The sequence below is a fragment of the Callithrix jacchus genome, chromosome 4 (genome assembly GCF_049354715.1).
Source record: "Callithrix jacchus isolate 240 chromosome 4, calJac240_pri, whole genome shotgun sequence".
Classification (NCBI taxonomy): domain Eukaryota; kingdom Metazoa; phylum Chordata; class Mammalia; order Primates; family Cebidae; genus Callithrix; species Callithrix jacchus.
Genome location: NC_133505.1, coordinates 32,155,002 through 32,167,090, shown reverse-complemented (window position 1 = coordinate 32,167,090; position 12,089 = coordinate 32,155,002). Strand labels below are relative to the sequence as shown.

The 12,089-nt window shown below is 48.1% G+C and overlaps 1 protein-coding gene and 1 pseudogene across 1 annotated transcript; both read left to right on the top strand.

Moving 5' to 3' along the window:
• The first annotated feature begins 1,485 nt into the window (after window positions 1-1,485).
• LOC144582257 (metallothionein-1G-like) lies at window positions 1,486-3,065 on the top strand. Its single transcript, XM_078370524.1, has 3 exons — window positions 1,486-1,551; window positions 2,147-2,212; window positions 2,928-3,065. The coding sequence occupies exons 1-3, from the start codon at window positions 1,524-1,526 to the stop codon at window positions 3,017-3,019; spliced, it is 186 nt and encodes a 61-aa protein (XP_078226650.1). The 5' UTR covers window positions 1,486-1,523; the 3' UTR covers window positions 3,020-3,065.
• Window positions 3,066-4,336: 1,271 nt separating this feature from the next.
• On the top strand, window positions 4,337-7,296 carry LOC144582384 (developmental pluripotency-associated protein 2-like; annotated as a pseudogene).
• Window positions 7,297-12,089: the final 4,793 nt, after the last annotated feature.

Genomic DNA, 12,089 nt, shown 5'->3' with positions numbered 1-12,089 from the left:
TCCAGACAAATAAGCCGGGCCTGGAGTCCCTCCCTGTGTGTCCTTAGTCATTCTCATCAGTTACATAAACATTGCCCTTGGTCCTGACAGGGTCCTTGCCCTCTTCCCATAAAACAGGGATTCACACAAGAAATATAAAGCCATGAGCAAGGCAGTCCCTGTCCCCATAACAGAAAAGAAAGGATGCCTGCCAGTTTCGCTACCACCTGTACCAATATGTGACATAACATTTTTCTTTTAAATAATTCCTATTTCCTTAGATATATTTATATGAAAAGCAAACTCATTAGCACTACCGAAAAAAGAATCAGTTTAACTTCCAGACATAGAATATTGCCATCAAATTCTGCCTATTCATATCCCCTCTGCATCTCTGTTTTGCTTCCAGGACTGACCTTGATGCTTGGTTTATTTTAAAGATTTCAAGCAGTAAGAGATGATACCTAGGCCAAAGGGAAGCTTCATCATTGCCCTGTCTTCCATGGGAAGCTGAGAGGATTCAGAGCTCGCAATCCAACTTCAAGGCCCTCTGATCCTGGGCCAGTGCACTTGACCTCCTTGTATTGTCATTGTCCAGATTAGGAATATGGATTCATAAACAGAATGTGTATCCCTTTAGGATTGCTGTGAGTTCAAAGATGCCAAATGACTAACATGGATTCATGTTATGTAGAGTAATAGGAATATGGAAGGAAAAACATCCAGGTTTCTTGAATTTTCATTTAATCCAGGACTCTCATGTCACCTAAAATGATCTCTCTTCTGGGAGCATCCCACATTTTCCAAAATGCCATCCTGTAGAGGGGTGCCCAGCTAGGCTGTGGGGAGACCCTGGAGAGTTTTATGCAAAGGAGGACCCCCAAAAAATGTGCCCATTCAGCCACTCAATAGTGGAGAATGGAAGGAAGCGGGTAGAGCCCTGTGTCTGTTCGGTTCCTAGACATAGGAGAAACGTGGCCAACAGACGGAGGTGGCAACTGGGACAGAGACCGGCAATGCAGGAAATCCAAGGGTCCCGTCCTTGATGTCTCATTTGCACACTGCTCCCTCGCCCACTTCTGCTGATCCAGGGACGTGATCTGGTGACTCTGGGAAATGGAAAGTTGAGCACAGTGGAGTGGGGGCTGGGGGTGTGTAGACAGGCGGGATTCCGAGTTTTTCAGCACGCCTAGGAAAGAGAGAGGCAGGTAACGCCAGAGAAATTGGGAAAGCAGGCAGGATGGCAGGGACATGTACTGCCAGTTTCTCAGTGAGCTGGGGCCAAAGGGGTGGGCTCCGCTGCACTCACTGTGCTCAGCCGGTGGGATGGTGCACCCGGCCCGCCTGCTTAGCACAGCCCAGCGCGAGACCTCCGGCATCACAGAATCTGCCGGGCGGGTGCAAGGACGGGGTGGGGCCTCTGCCCCGACCCCCTTCCTGGGCTATAAAGGGAGCCGCAGGCTCCTGGGCGTCACCACGCCTTTCATCTGTGCTGCAGCATGTTTGCTTCCGGATTGGGAACTCCCGCTTCTCCTTGCCTCGAGATGAACCCCAACTGCTCCTGCTCACCAGGTAAGGAAAATCTGGCTCTGCCCCTTAGGATGCTCACTTCCCAGGCACAGTACAAACTGTTTCTGGGTTTGAGAAAGTCGCATTTTAAATTCTGAGCTGAAGGGGACTCCTTTAATTCGTTAAGGGCTTTCTTCCTGATCACGTCCATGAGACCACTTCCCTCCTCCCTGTACCTCTAAATCAGAGTTGAGGGTACTGGGGCCCAAAGCTGTCTTGCTCCATGTCACCCAGTTGGTCAGGGGGCTGCTGGCTGAACCCCAGTGCTCTGACCAGGCTCTGAGCAGCCAGGGTGGATGGAAGGCAGCAGATCATTGCCTCTTTGGAGTTCAGGACAGAAGCTTTCGGCCTCCAGTCCCAGTCTTCCTGGGCTGTGTCTGGAGCCTGGAGCTTTGCTTATGGAGTAAAAGCAAGAGGACACTTGCCCTTCCCAGCAAGAAGGGAGAGGAGATGGGGTTTCTCTTCCTCTCCCACAAGTAGGAAAGGAGCTCTAAGTGCTGGCCTGGCCCCACAGAGCAGGAGGCACTAAGAGTTATTGATTACTGCTGTGCCTTCTGCATTTCACTCACCACTCACTGCCTTTTTCTCTTCCTTGCAGGTTGCTCCTGTGGCTGTGCTGGCTCCTGCAAATGCAAAGACTGTAAATGCACCTCCTGCAAGAAGAGTGAGTGCAGGGCCTTCCCTGAGAATCTGGTGGATGGGCCAAGTTTAGAGCAGGGAACCCAGAGCTCCGCAGGCAGAGGTTGGCCAATGACCAGCTTCCACAAACATCTCCCTCTGCACGTGATTCAGAATCAGACCTCAAAGTGCCTTAAAAATGGGTGAGTCATAGCCTCTCCTTACTAAACTAGAAACTGAGGCCCAGAGACATTGCCAGGTAGTGCTGGGGACAAAGCTGGAACGTTAACCTAGGTATCCTGCCTCCTGATGCAGCCTTCTTAACCCTTCAGGGTCCTGGAGCACTTCAGGCGCAGGATCTTGGAGACCCCGTGTGGTTTCTAATCTGATGATGCAGCCCTTTCCTGCAGAGGCAGCCCAGAGCTATCCTGGCCCTCCCCAGAACTGCTATGTCAGGGGTTTGCCACCTGTTAAATTGTGAAGACTTTCCTCACTTAAGTGTAGGTTTTAGGGAAACTGGCCTCCCTTTGTTCTCATACCCCCAATCACTACCTGTCCACTCTTCTGGCCTGTCCCGGACTCAGGTGGGGCTGGACAGCTTTTTCACATAAAGCCCTCATCCCAATGATCCACCAATTGTCTCCTGACAAAGCCACACCATCCTGAAATGAGGGTCAGCTGGGGCCAGAGGTAGGGCTCAAGCCGGGCCTCTGCTGGGGGAGGGAGTCTGCTCTGACCTCTCACTCTCTCTTCTTCCCCAGGCTGCTGCTCCCGCTGCCCTGCGGGCTGTGCCAAGTGTGCCCAGGGCTCCATCTGCAAAGAGATGTCAGACAAGTGCAGCTGCTGTGCCTGATGCCAGGACAGCCTTGCTCCCAGATGTAAATAAAGCAACCTGTATAGACCTGGATTTTCTTTTATACAACACTGACACATTTGCTACATTTTCTATGAAATATGTGAATGGCAATACATTCATCTAGACTATTCTGGCTCTGGGCATCTCATTTGTTGTTGGGTAGATCGCACTTGGTTCTAGTTGGGTTGTAGGGAACCCATATTGTGGGGCATTTCAGAGAGGAAACCATGGCAGTGGGGGTCTGGGTGCAAGGTGTCCTGCCAGGCCTTGGCTCTCCTTTGTGAACTGTGGCAAACTAGGGTGTTTATTCTACCACCCTCTAGCAACAGCTAACTGGTAGTAGCTGCCCTTTTTGTGTATCTGTAACACCACCTATACTCAACAGCCACCTATGGTGCGCCTACTGCATACACAGTTAGGCATGGGATTTTTGGTGGTGAGGGGAACATGGGGCTTGTGGGTAGCTGGGGAGACAGATAATAAAGAATCTTATAAAGAAGGTGCTAAGGCTCGGCACAATGGCTCACACCTGTAATACTAGCACTTTGGGGGGACAAGGCAGGCAGATCACCTGAGGTCCAGAGTTCAAGATCAGTATGGCCAACATAGCAAAACTCGGTCTCTACTAAAAACAAAAATTAGCTGGCCACAATGGTGGGTTCCTGTAATCCCAGCTACTTGGGAGGCTGAGGAAGGAGAATTGCTTGAACCTGGGAAGCAGAGGATTCACTGAGCTGAGATCGTGCCCTTGCACTCCATCCTGGATGACAGAGCAAGAGTCCATTTCCAAAAAATAAAAATAAAAAGGTGCTGTGACTGAATGTACTTGGGGTGAGCCTAAATGAAGAACTCTTTCCACTGGGTCTGAGAGCTGCATTTCTGCAGGGGGCACAGCTCTAGCAAGAGTCCAGAAGTGGGGAAGAGCCTGGCGCCTGGAGAACAGAAAGAAGACCAGTGTGTGACTAATTGTGTGAGGGGAGAAGCCCATGTTCCCCTTGGAGAGGGGAGAGCAGAGGGCATGTCATGCCTCATTCATCTGAAGGACTGCCTCACTGGCTGCACAGTTGAATCACTTGGCGGGGGGTTGGAAAAGTACAAAAGCCATTATTCCACTTCCCCCACCCCTGCAGCCCACTTTTTGATTTTCTTAGGGCTAAGTGGGCCCAGGGAACGTATATTTTTAATAAGTACCTAGGTTTGAAGCAGTCATATGGAATTATTTGGTGAAATAAAATGACCTCTGCCAGTTCCTCTCTGGTTTCAGGACCAGGAGATATTTCCCAACCCAGTTGGTGTTTGGAGCAACTCTCCAACATGTGGCTACCTGTACTGGTGACCGAGGGAACCTGGAGGTGCCCAGCTCCTGGCTGGCTGTGGAGGGAGAGGCAAGCAAGCCTCACCATGCAGTGTGGCAAGTGTCTTCATAGAAACCAAACCAAGCTCAGAGGGCAGATCTGAGCCTCCTTGGGGGCTCATGCTATGGAGACACCACCCCGCTGAGGGTGGGTTGGTGCCTAAAGTGCCATTTTTGGTGAGAGAATATGAAAGAGACCTCATAAGGCATGAGCAAGGCTGTGATGTGGGCAGTGCCCCATTTGTCTGAGATTTGGTACAGTGCCACAAATGCACCCAGCCATTGCTTTTGCACAACTCTGTTTTGCGAAATTGCAGCTGCCAAATCTCTCAAGGGATAGGTACAGAATGTTTTTGCCAGGTCTGATAAACATGGTCATTCAACTTGCAGCTTTTTCTTTTCCAAGTCATCGGTGCAGTGGCATCCTGTTTCATCCCTCACCCCCAGTCCTGAGCCCTATCTTTCCTGGGGCTGGGTGGGGCATGATTATTGTGGATGTCTGTTGGAGAGATTCATGTAGAGTCATTCAGTTTTTTTGATGTGGCTATTATTGAAATGGCTTAATTCCAGAAGTTTTATTGTCAAGCACAGCATCATGAAACAGCCTGGTAAAGCAGTTAAGTGCATCAGCTCTGGAGCCAGGCTGCCTGCCTGGACCCACAGCCCCACTAGTTAGGCAAGTTAAGTGGTCTCTGCACCTCACATTTAACTGCATGCAGGGACAATAATAGGGCCTATCTCATGGGGTTGTGGTAAGGTTGATCTGGCTAGCACAGTCCCTGAAGCCTATGAAGGCCTCAGTAAGTGTGGGCCAGGTGTGGTGTCTGGCAATCAGTAGGTGATTACTAAATGTTCTCTGCTTAATTCAATGAGCACTTATTGGGCCCCCTACCATATGTAAACCATTGTACTGCACACAGAGAGGTAAGATAATATATAAATAAGAGCCAATTCCTTTGCTGGAGATCTTATTCAAGTCTCTGTTGAAATCAGGGAGCAATTATTTACCACTGCAAGATGCAGCTGCTGAGCTGGGGCAGAGAGACACATGGGAAATAAAGATTTCTACCTCCACAAGAAGGTTCCATTCCACACTGACTCTGGGATAGGCTGAGCATGAGACAGGCTAAGACAGAGGTATGAGCACTTTGGGAGAAGGATGTGATTTAGACAGACCAGGAGAGCAGGAGAAAAACATTCACTCGGCTGGGCACAGGGGCTCATGCCTGCAATCCCAGCATTTTGGAAGGCAGAGGAGGGCAGATCACTTGAGCCCAGGAGTTTGAGACCAGCCTGGGCAACATGATGAAACAATGTCTCTACAAAATTTTTTTTTTTAAATTAGCTGGGCATGGTGGCATGCATCTGTAGCCCCACCTATTCAGGAGGCTGAGATGGGAGAATCGCTTCAGCCTGGAATGTTGAGGGTACAGTGAGCTGAGACTGTGCCACTGCACTCCAGCCTGGGTGACCGAGAAAGACCCTGTCTCAAAAAACAAACAGGTATTTTTGGTAGAGTCAGGGTGGTCTCACCATGTTTCCCGGGCTGGTCTGGAATTCCTGGACTGAAGCCATCCACCACCTGGGCCTCTCAAAGGGCTAAAATTACAGGTGTGAGTCACCGCACCCGGTTTAATTTTTTTTTTAAACGTAGCTCTGAATAAACAAGACAGAGGCATTGCTGAAAACGTCAGACTCAAATTTTGTTAGTGGCAACAAGAATTTCTTTGAGGGGGAAACAGATGATGAGGAAAGTATAATTTTGACATTGGTACCCATTAAAGATGATCCAAATATAGAACAAGTGGAACCAACTGTTTCTTCAACTGCTGATGACAAATGGGAGAAGTCTAAGAAACCCAGTAAAGTTCATCTACCTAAAACGAATGAACAATTCACAGCTCCACAAAAGCTAGATGCAGAATACCAATCCATCCCTTGCCGACCATTTTGCCTCCCATTAATGAGGTGTGCTGGGATATTTTGTGGAACTGGTACCAACAATGAGGTTTGAGTTCTAATGGCAAGAAAATAGTTTATCTGAGGGCTGGGCATGATGGCTCATGCCTGTAATCCCAGTGTTTTGGGATGCCAAGGCTGGCAGATCACCTGAGGTCAGGAGTTTGATACCAGCCTAGTCAACGTGGTGAAACCCCATTTCTACTAAAAATACAAAAAAACAATCTAGCCAGATGTGGAGGTGCACACCTGTAGTACCAGCTACTTGAGAGGCTAAGAAAGGAGAATCACTTGAAACAAGGAGGCAGGGGCTGCAGTGAGCCGAGATCACACCACTGTACTCCAGCCTGGGAGACAGAGCAAGACTCCATCTAAAAAAAAAGAAGTTTATCTGAGGCTCCATACACATGCTTACCCTGAATAACAACAATATATTCCTGAAATGTCACAGGAGAGCAGATTACAGCCATGGTCAAGGAAATGCAAGGCAGTGACCATGAAAGCAAGGCTTTAGAAAAGTCGTGAGATAGATGAGAAAGCAGAAGAGACTAATACATTTGAAGTGATAACTTCGGCTCAGGAAGCCATGTTGGCATCATGGGCAAGAATTGCTGTGAGAACCATTCAGCCTAAGGCTGTGAATTCATGTTCTATTCCTGCTTCTGGTGAGGCCTTTTTGATGTAAGCCTCTGGTGTTGGGTGGCATGTGGTCCCTGGCAGACTTCTCTCAGCAGACCCAAAGGATTGGGTACACCTGAAGTTTCATGCAGGTCAGGCCTGAGAGTCTGCCATTCACAGGATAATGATTTCTCTCTTCTTTATACCTGCCTGTACTTTCCCATCCCTAGGCACAGAAGATAATACGTTACATTTCGAATATGCTAAGAGGAATAAGAAGGTGATGAAAAAGATTAATTTTGATGGAGAAGCAGCAGCAACATGTTTGAATACAATACACTAGAGAAAGAGGGATGTACTTTCAGACCAAGTAACATACTATGAAGGAATGGAAGCAAAGGCAATTTGAATGAATCTTCATGATCTACAAAACAAAATCAGTGACTAGGACTCCACAGTGAAGATAGTTGACTAGTGGCACAGCCTCATCTAAAGAGCCCCTTTCTGTGAGTCTAAAAACCCATTAAAAAAAGTTACTGCAATCGGCCGTTAAAAAAAAAAAAAGCCAAGTGCGGTGGCTTATGCCTGTAATCTCAGCAGTTTTTGAGGTCAAGGCAGGCAGATCACAAAGTCAGGAGTTTGAGACCAGGATGACCAACATGGTAAAACTCTGTCCCTACTAAAAATACAAAAATTAGCCAGGCATTGGTGGTGTGTGCCTGTAATCCCAGCTACTCAGGAGTCTGAGGCAGGAGAATCACTTGAACCTGGGAGGCAGATGTTGCAGTGAGCCGAGATCATGCCATTGCACTCCAGCCTAAGTGACAGAGTGAGATTCTGTCTCAAAAAATAAACAAAACAAAAAATTTACTCATTCATTTATTATTCGCATGGTCACATCTTGGCCCACAGCAGATAGAACATTGATGGGTCGTCTAGACAAGCAGGACAGGGAGCTGTCCTGACACTGCCCAATGTGGATGGTGAAGGCAAACTGAACCACTAAAATCCTCTCTTCTGAGAGACCTGGGGGGCTAACAGGGCTGCCAGAGCTCATGTCATAACTGAAGCTGCATTATGAGAATAGTAAAGAGCCCACCCTAAATAGAAGCCATGAGGACAATTAGACCAAACCACATGTCTGCTTTTCTGTGGGAACTGCTACATGGCTCAGTCCTATAGAGACCCAGAGAAGCTGAACATCTGCTGACAGGGGTCCAAATAATACCCACCTCCCTTTGAATCCTGAAAGCAAACTCTGTGTGAGTCAGTGTTCCTTGGATACAAGCAAAAGAAAAGGACTCTAGCTAAATTAGGCAAAGCAAATTCATTGGAAAGATACTGGGGACCCACGGAGTCAACTAGATGGATGGAGAACTAGCCTCAGAAAATGGGGGGTTGCTGTGAGTGGTCAGGTCATGTCACAGGAGCAGGCTGGCTGGGCTGCAGCAGTTTGAAAAGCTGTCACCACTGCTTCTGCTGTCCCCAGATACCCCCACCACTGCCACTGGCCACTGGCTCTGTGAATGAGTTCTAAAAAATTAATCGAATTCTTTACCTCCAGCTTGGGATTCAAAGTCTCAGGAAGTCCATCTGGCTGGCAGTGGGAAGAAGAATCTGGCCACCTTCAGGTTCCCTAGGGGCAAGTAGGTCTGCACCCCCTGAGACCCACCCTGTGGAGTTTCTTCCTTTAGCAGGAGGAGTCCTGGCAGAAGATCTGCAAGTCATTGGGGAGAGTTTAATGAAGGGGTTGTTTCCAAAGGAGCAGGAAGGATTAAAGGAAATAAACAAAAGATGCAAAGACTTACCCACCTGCAACACTGGGAAGTAATTGCCAGACCCAGGCATGGCTAGCCCTAGACCTCAGAGAAAGTAGCTGCAGGAGAGGGTGTCCCAATGGGTGCTGTGACCCTCAGGGTGCCACACAACTTGGTGAAAGAGAGTCCATTCAATGACCTCCTCTCCATTCTGTGATGTCCTCTTCTCTCCCATCTCCTGCCAATGTCCTCACTGACTGAACCCAAACAGATGCTGTCCCTATGGCTCCCTCCCTCTCTCCGGGTAGCAGGAGGAGGGTGGAGAGTGAATCTAGAAAATATCCAGCAGACCCTCAAATAGGCTGTGTCCTGTCGCTAAAGACCATGTGTCTCTTCCTTATACCCTGGGAGAACTTAACTAATCTAAAGATGAATTCAGTTTATGGGATTGGACGGGGTCAAGGGTGAGGGTGAAAGCCATGTATGGTAGAAACAGGAGTCAGGGTGGAGATGGAAATAATGCAGGCATTTGAGGGCTCTCAGAATGTCTGTCTGCAGGTGTGGCTGAGCAAGTCTGCTCAGAGCCCTGTGAGGATTGGAGGTGGGGAGAGAACCTGAATCACACATCTGTGTGTCCCATGGGATGCTTACCTGGCTCCATTTGTGGCACCACAGTACCTACTAAGCCATCTTTTTTCCCTTCCTTCCTGATTTCTTTTCTTTTCTTTTTTTTAATTTTAGGTTTGAGGGGTATATGTGAATGTCTGTTACATAGATAAACACATGCCATGGGTGTTTGCTGCAAATATTATTTCATCACATGGAGACCAGATTACAGCAAGGTTGAGGAAATGCAAGGCAGTGATTGATAGTTACATTTTTTGCCTTTCTCCCTTCTCCCACCACACCCCTCAAGTAGACCCCAGCATCTGTCATCCTTTTTTGTGTTCATAAGTTCTTATGATTTAGCTCCCACTTATAAGTGAGAAGATGCAGTGTTTGGTTTTCTGTCTCTGCATTAGTTTGCTAAGTATGGCAGCCTCCAGCTCCATTCATGCTTCCACAAAAGGCATGATCTTGTTTTTTTAATGGCTGCATAATATTCCATGGTGTATCTGGACCACATTTTCTTTGTCCAGTCTGTCACTGATGGGCATTTAGGTTGATTCCATGTCTTTCTTATTGTGAACAGTGCTGGAAGAGCCACTTTTTCAGGGTGATCCCTGGGGCCACCCCTGGCTGGCCAAAGGACCACATTTAACTCCTGCCCTGGGCGAAGCTGTGAAGTCAGCAAAGCTGACCCTAGTTCCCCTCACCCTCATCTGCCATCCTTAGTTCCTTTCTGGCCCCCTCCACCCTCTGTGGAGGAAGATTCTCCCTCCCTGCAGAAACCCACAAATCTTTTATGCAGGGAGTGGGAGGTTAGGGTGGGGTGGAAGGGCTGGCTACTTTTCAGGGATCAGAGATTCTCCCTCCTCTGAGGCTCTGCCTCTGCTGGACAGACTTGGGGATTCCTGAGTCCGAATGGGAGGGAGCAGAGGCAAGGCTGGGAGGCTAGTGTTTTCACCTGGGCCTGGGTGATATGAAGGGCTTGGTGAACTGGTCCCCTGGGGGTTCCAGAGGCAGCCTCACAAAGCTGGGCATAGACCTGTGCCCCATCACCAGCCACCTTGGCTTACTGGATACATCATTTCCATCCTGGGGGTGGGCCTACCCCCCAAAACCTGAGCAAGGCTAAGCCAGAACCTATACCAGTATGTCAGTGATCTTGGGTCTCCCAGTCTGGTAGTTTGTCAGCATCAGCGGCCCTTCTGAGAGACAAGGCAATGTTTCACCCGGAGAAATGACTCTCTGGGGTGCATTCAGGCGGGCATGGGCATTGGTTAAGTTTGACTGCCTGGCATCCACCCCCCCCAACTTACTTTAGGGGAATTCCCATGCCTCCATTGGGCACAGTCTTGGTGGGAGGGGAGAGTCAGGGGTCTGGGTTCAGCTAAAAAAGCTGGAGGGCCAGAATTGTATTCTCCAGGGAGCCTCAGCCGATTTGATATTCCCTTTGGGAGTTCTGAGACATGGGGTGAAATGTGTCTCAAAGGACACCCATCACAGGCACACACCCCAACCCCGTGGCATTTACTTGAGTCCTAAGAATGACCCCACAGTCCCCACCTTTTACTGGTCCAACAAATGACAGACTCTCCCTCTGTCTCCAAGGCTGGAGTGCAGTGACATGATCTTGGCTCACTCCAACCACCGCCTCCCAGGTTCAAGTGGGTTACATGGGCTGAATCCCTGGTACAGATGAAAAAGCCAATGCGAGGCTGGGCACAATGGCTCACACCTGTAATCCCAGCACTGTACCCTTAATTGTGACAACTAAAATATTTCTACATATGCCAAATGTCCCTGAGAGGCAAAATAACCTCAGTGCCAGTTGAGAACTGGTTTAATTCATTGTTTAGTTTATCAAGTAAGTACTTTCTTAAAATTAAGTTTCTAGATAAAGGCAAGGAGATTCTAGGCAGGTTGAAAGCTGGGTATGTTAAAAAAAAGTCACTAACACAATTCAGCTGTGGTTACCAAGAATTTAAGTGCTCCCCCGCCCACTGTCACAGATTCCCCGCTCTTCTGTTCACTTCTGCAAGGCCTCAGTACTTTTTGAAAAGGCACTGACTTTGCTTACTGGATGTTTGCTGTCCCCTGGTGGTCATTTCTCTTTATTGCAAGCTGATAGAAATCCCAATTCAGTATCTCTAAGTCAACCCAAACAGCATATCAAAAAGTTAAGACGATGACCAAACCCTGTCTATACTAAAAATACAAAAATTAGCCAGGCGTGGTGGCACATACCTGTAATCCCAGCTACTTGGGAGGCTGAGTCACGAGAATCGCTTGAGCCTGGGAAGTTGAGGCTGCTGTGAGAGGAGATCATGCCACTTCCCTCCATCCTGGGTTACAATGTGAGACCCTGTCTCAAAAAAAAAAAGGTTAGGACAGTCAGACCTACTTTCCTCGGATTCTAGAAAGAAACCCTGGGGCTCACAGCTCAGATTATGTGAGAGGTGCACACAAAGGCCCTTGAGAAAATAGTTTGGAGTAAGCAAGAACTGGAATAAGCAGTAACTTGCCCATTTTCCTCAGGCCTACCTTAGTTTGAATGTTTATGACACCCACTCTGCCCCTACCTTTCCTACTGCTAAAGGTTCTACTTGAAATGCATTTATAATTTGTGATCCAGTGCATTTGAATTCTTTTTGTAAGTGTATTTTTGAGAATTTTGTATACTTGGAGATGGACATATTCAGGGTGCCATAATATAGGGACATCTTATACATCAAAGCAGTGTTTTCCAAATGTGTGTGATTATTATAAATAGATG

Bases quoted from the DNA above. Each gene is read 5' to 3' on its own strand.
- LOC144582257 (XM_078370524.1), top strand. From the start codon at position 1,524: ATGAACCCCAACTGCTCCTGCTCACCAG. The intron at 1,552-2,146 runs GTAAGGAAAATC...TCTTCCTTGCAG, and splicing joins CAACTGCTCCTGCTCACCAG to GTTGCTCCTGTGGCTGTGCT. The intron at 2,213-2,927 runs GTGAGTGCAGGG...CTTCTTCCCCAG, and splicing joins ATGCACCTCCTGCAAGAAGA to GCTGCTGCTCCCGCTGCCCT.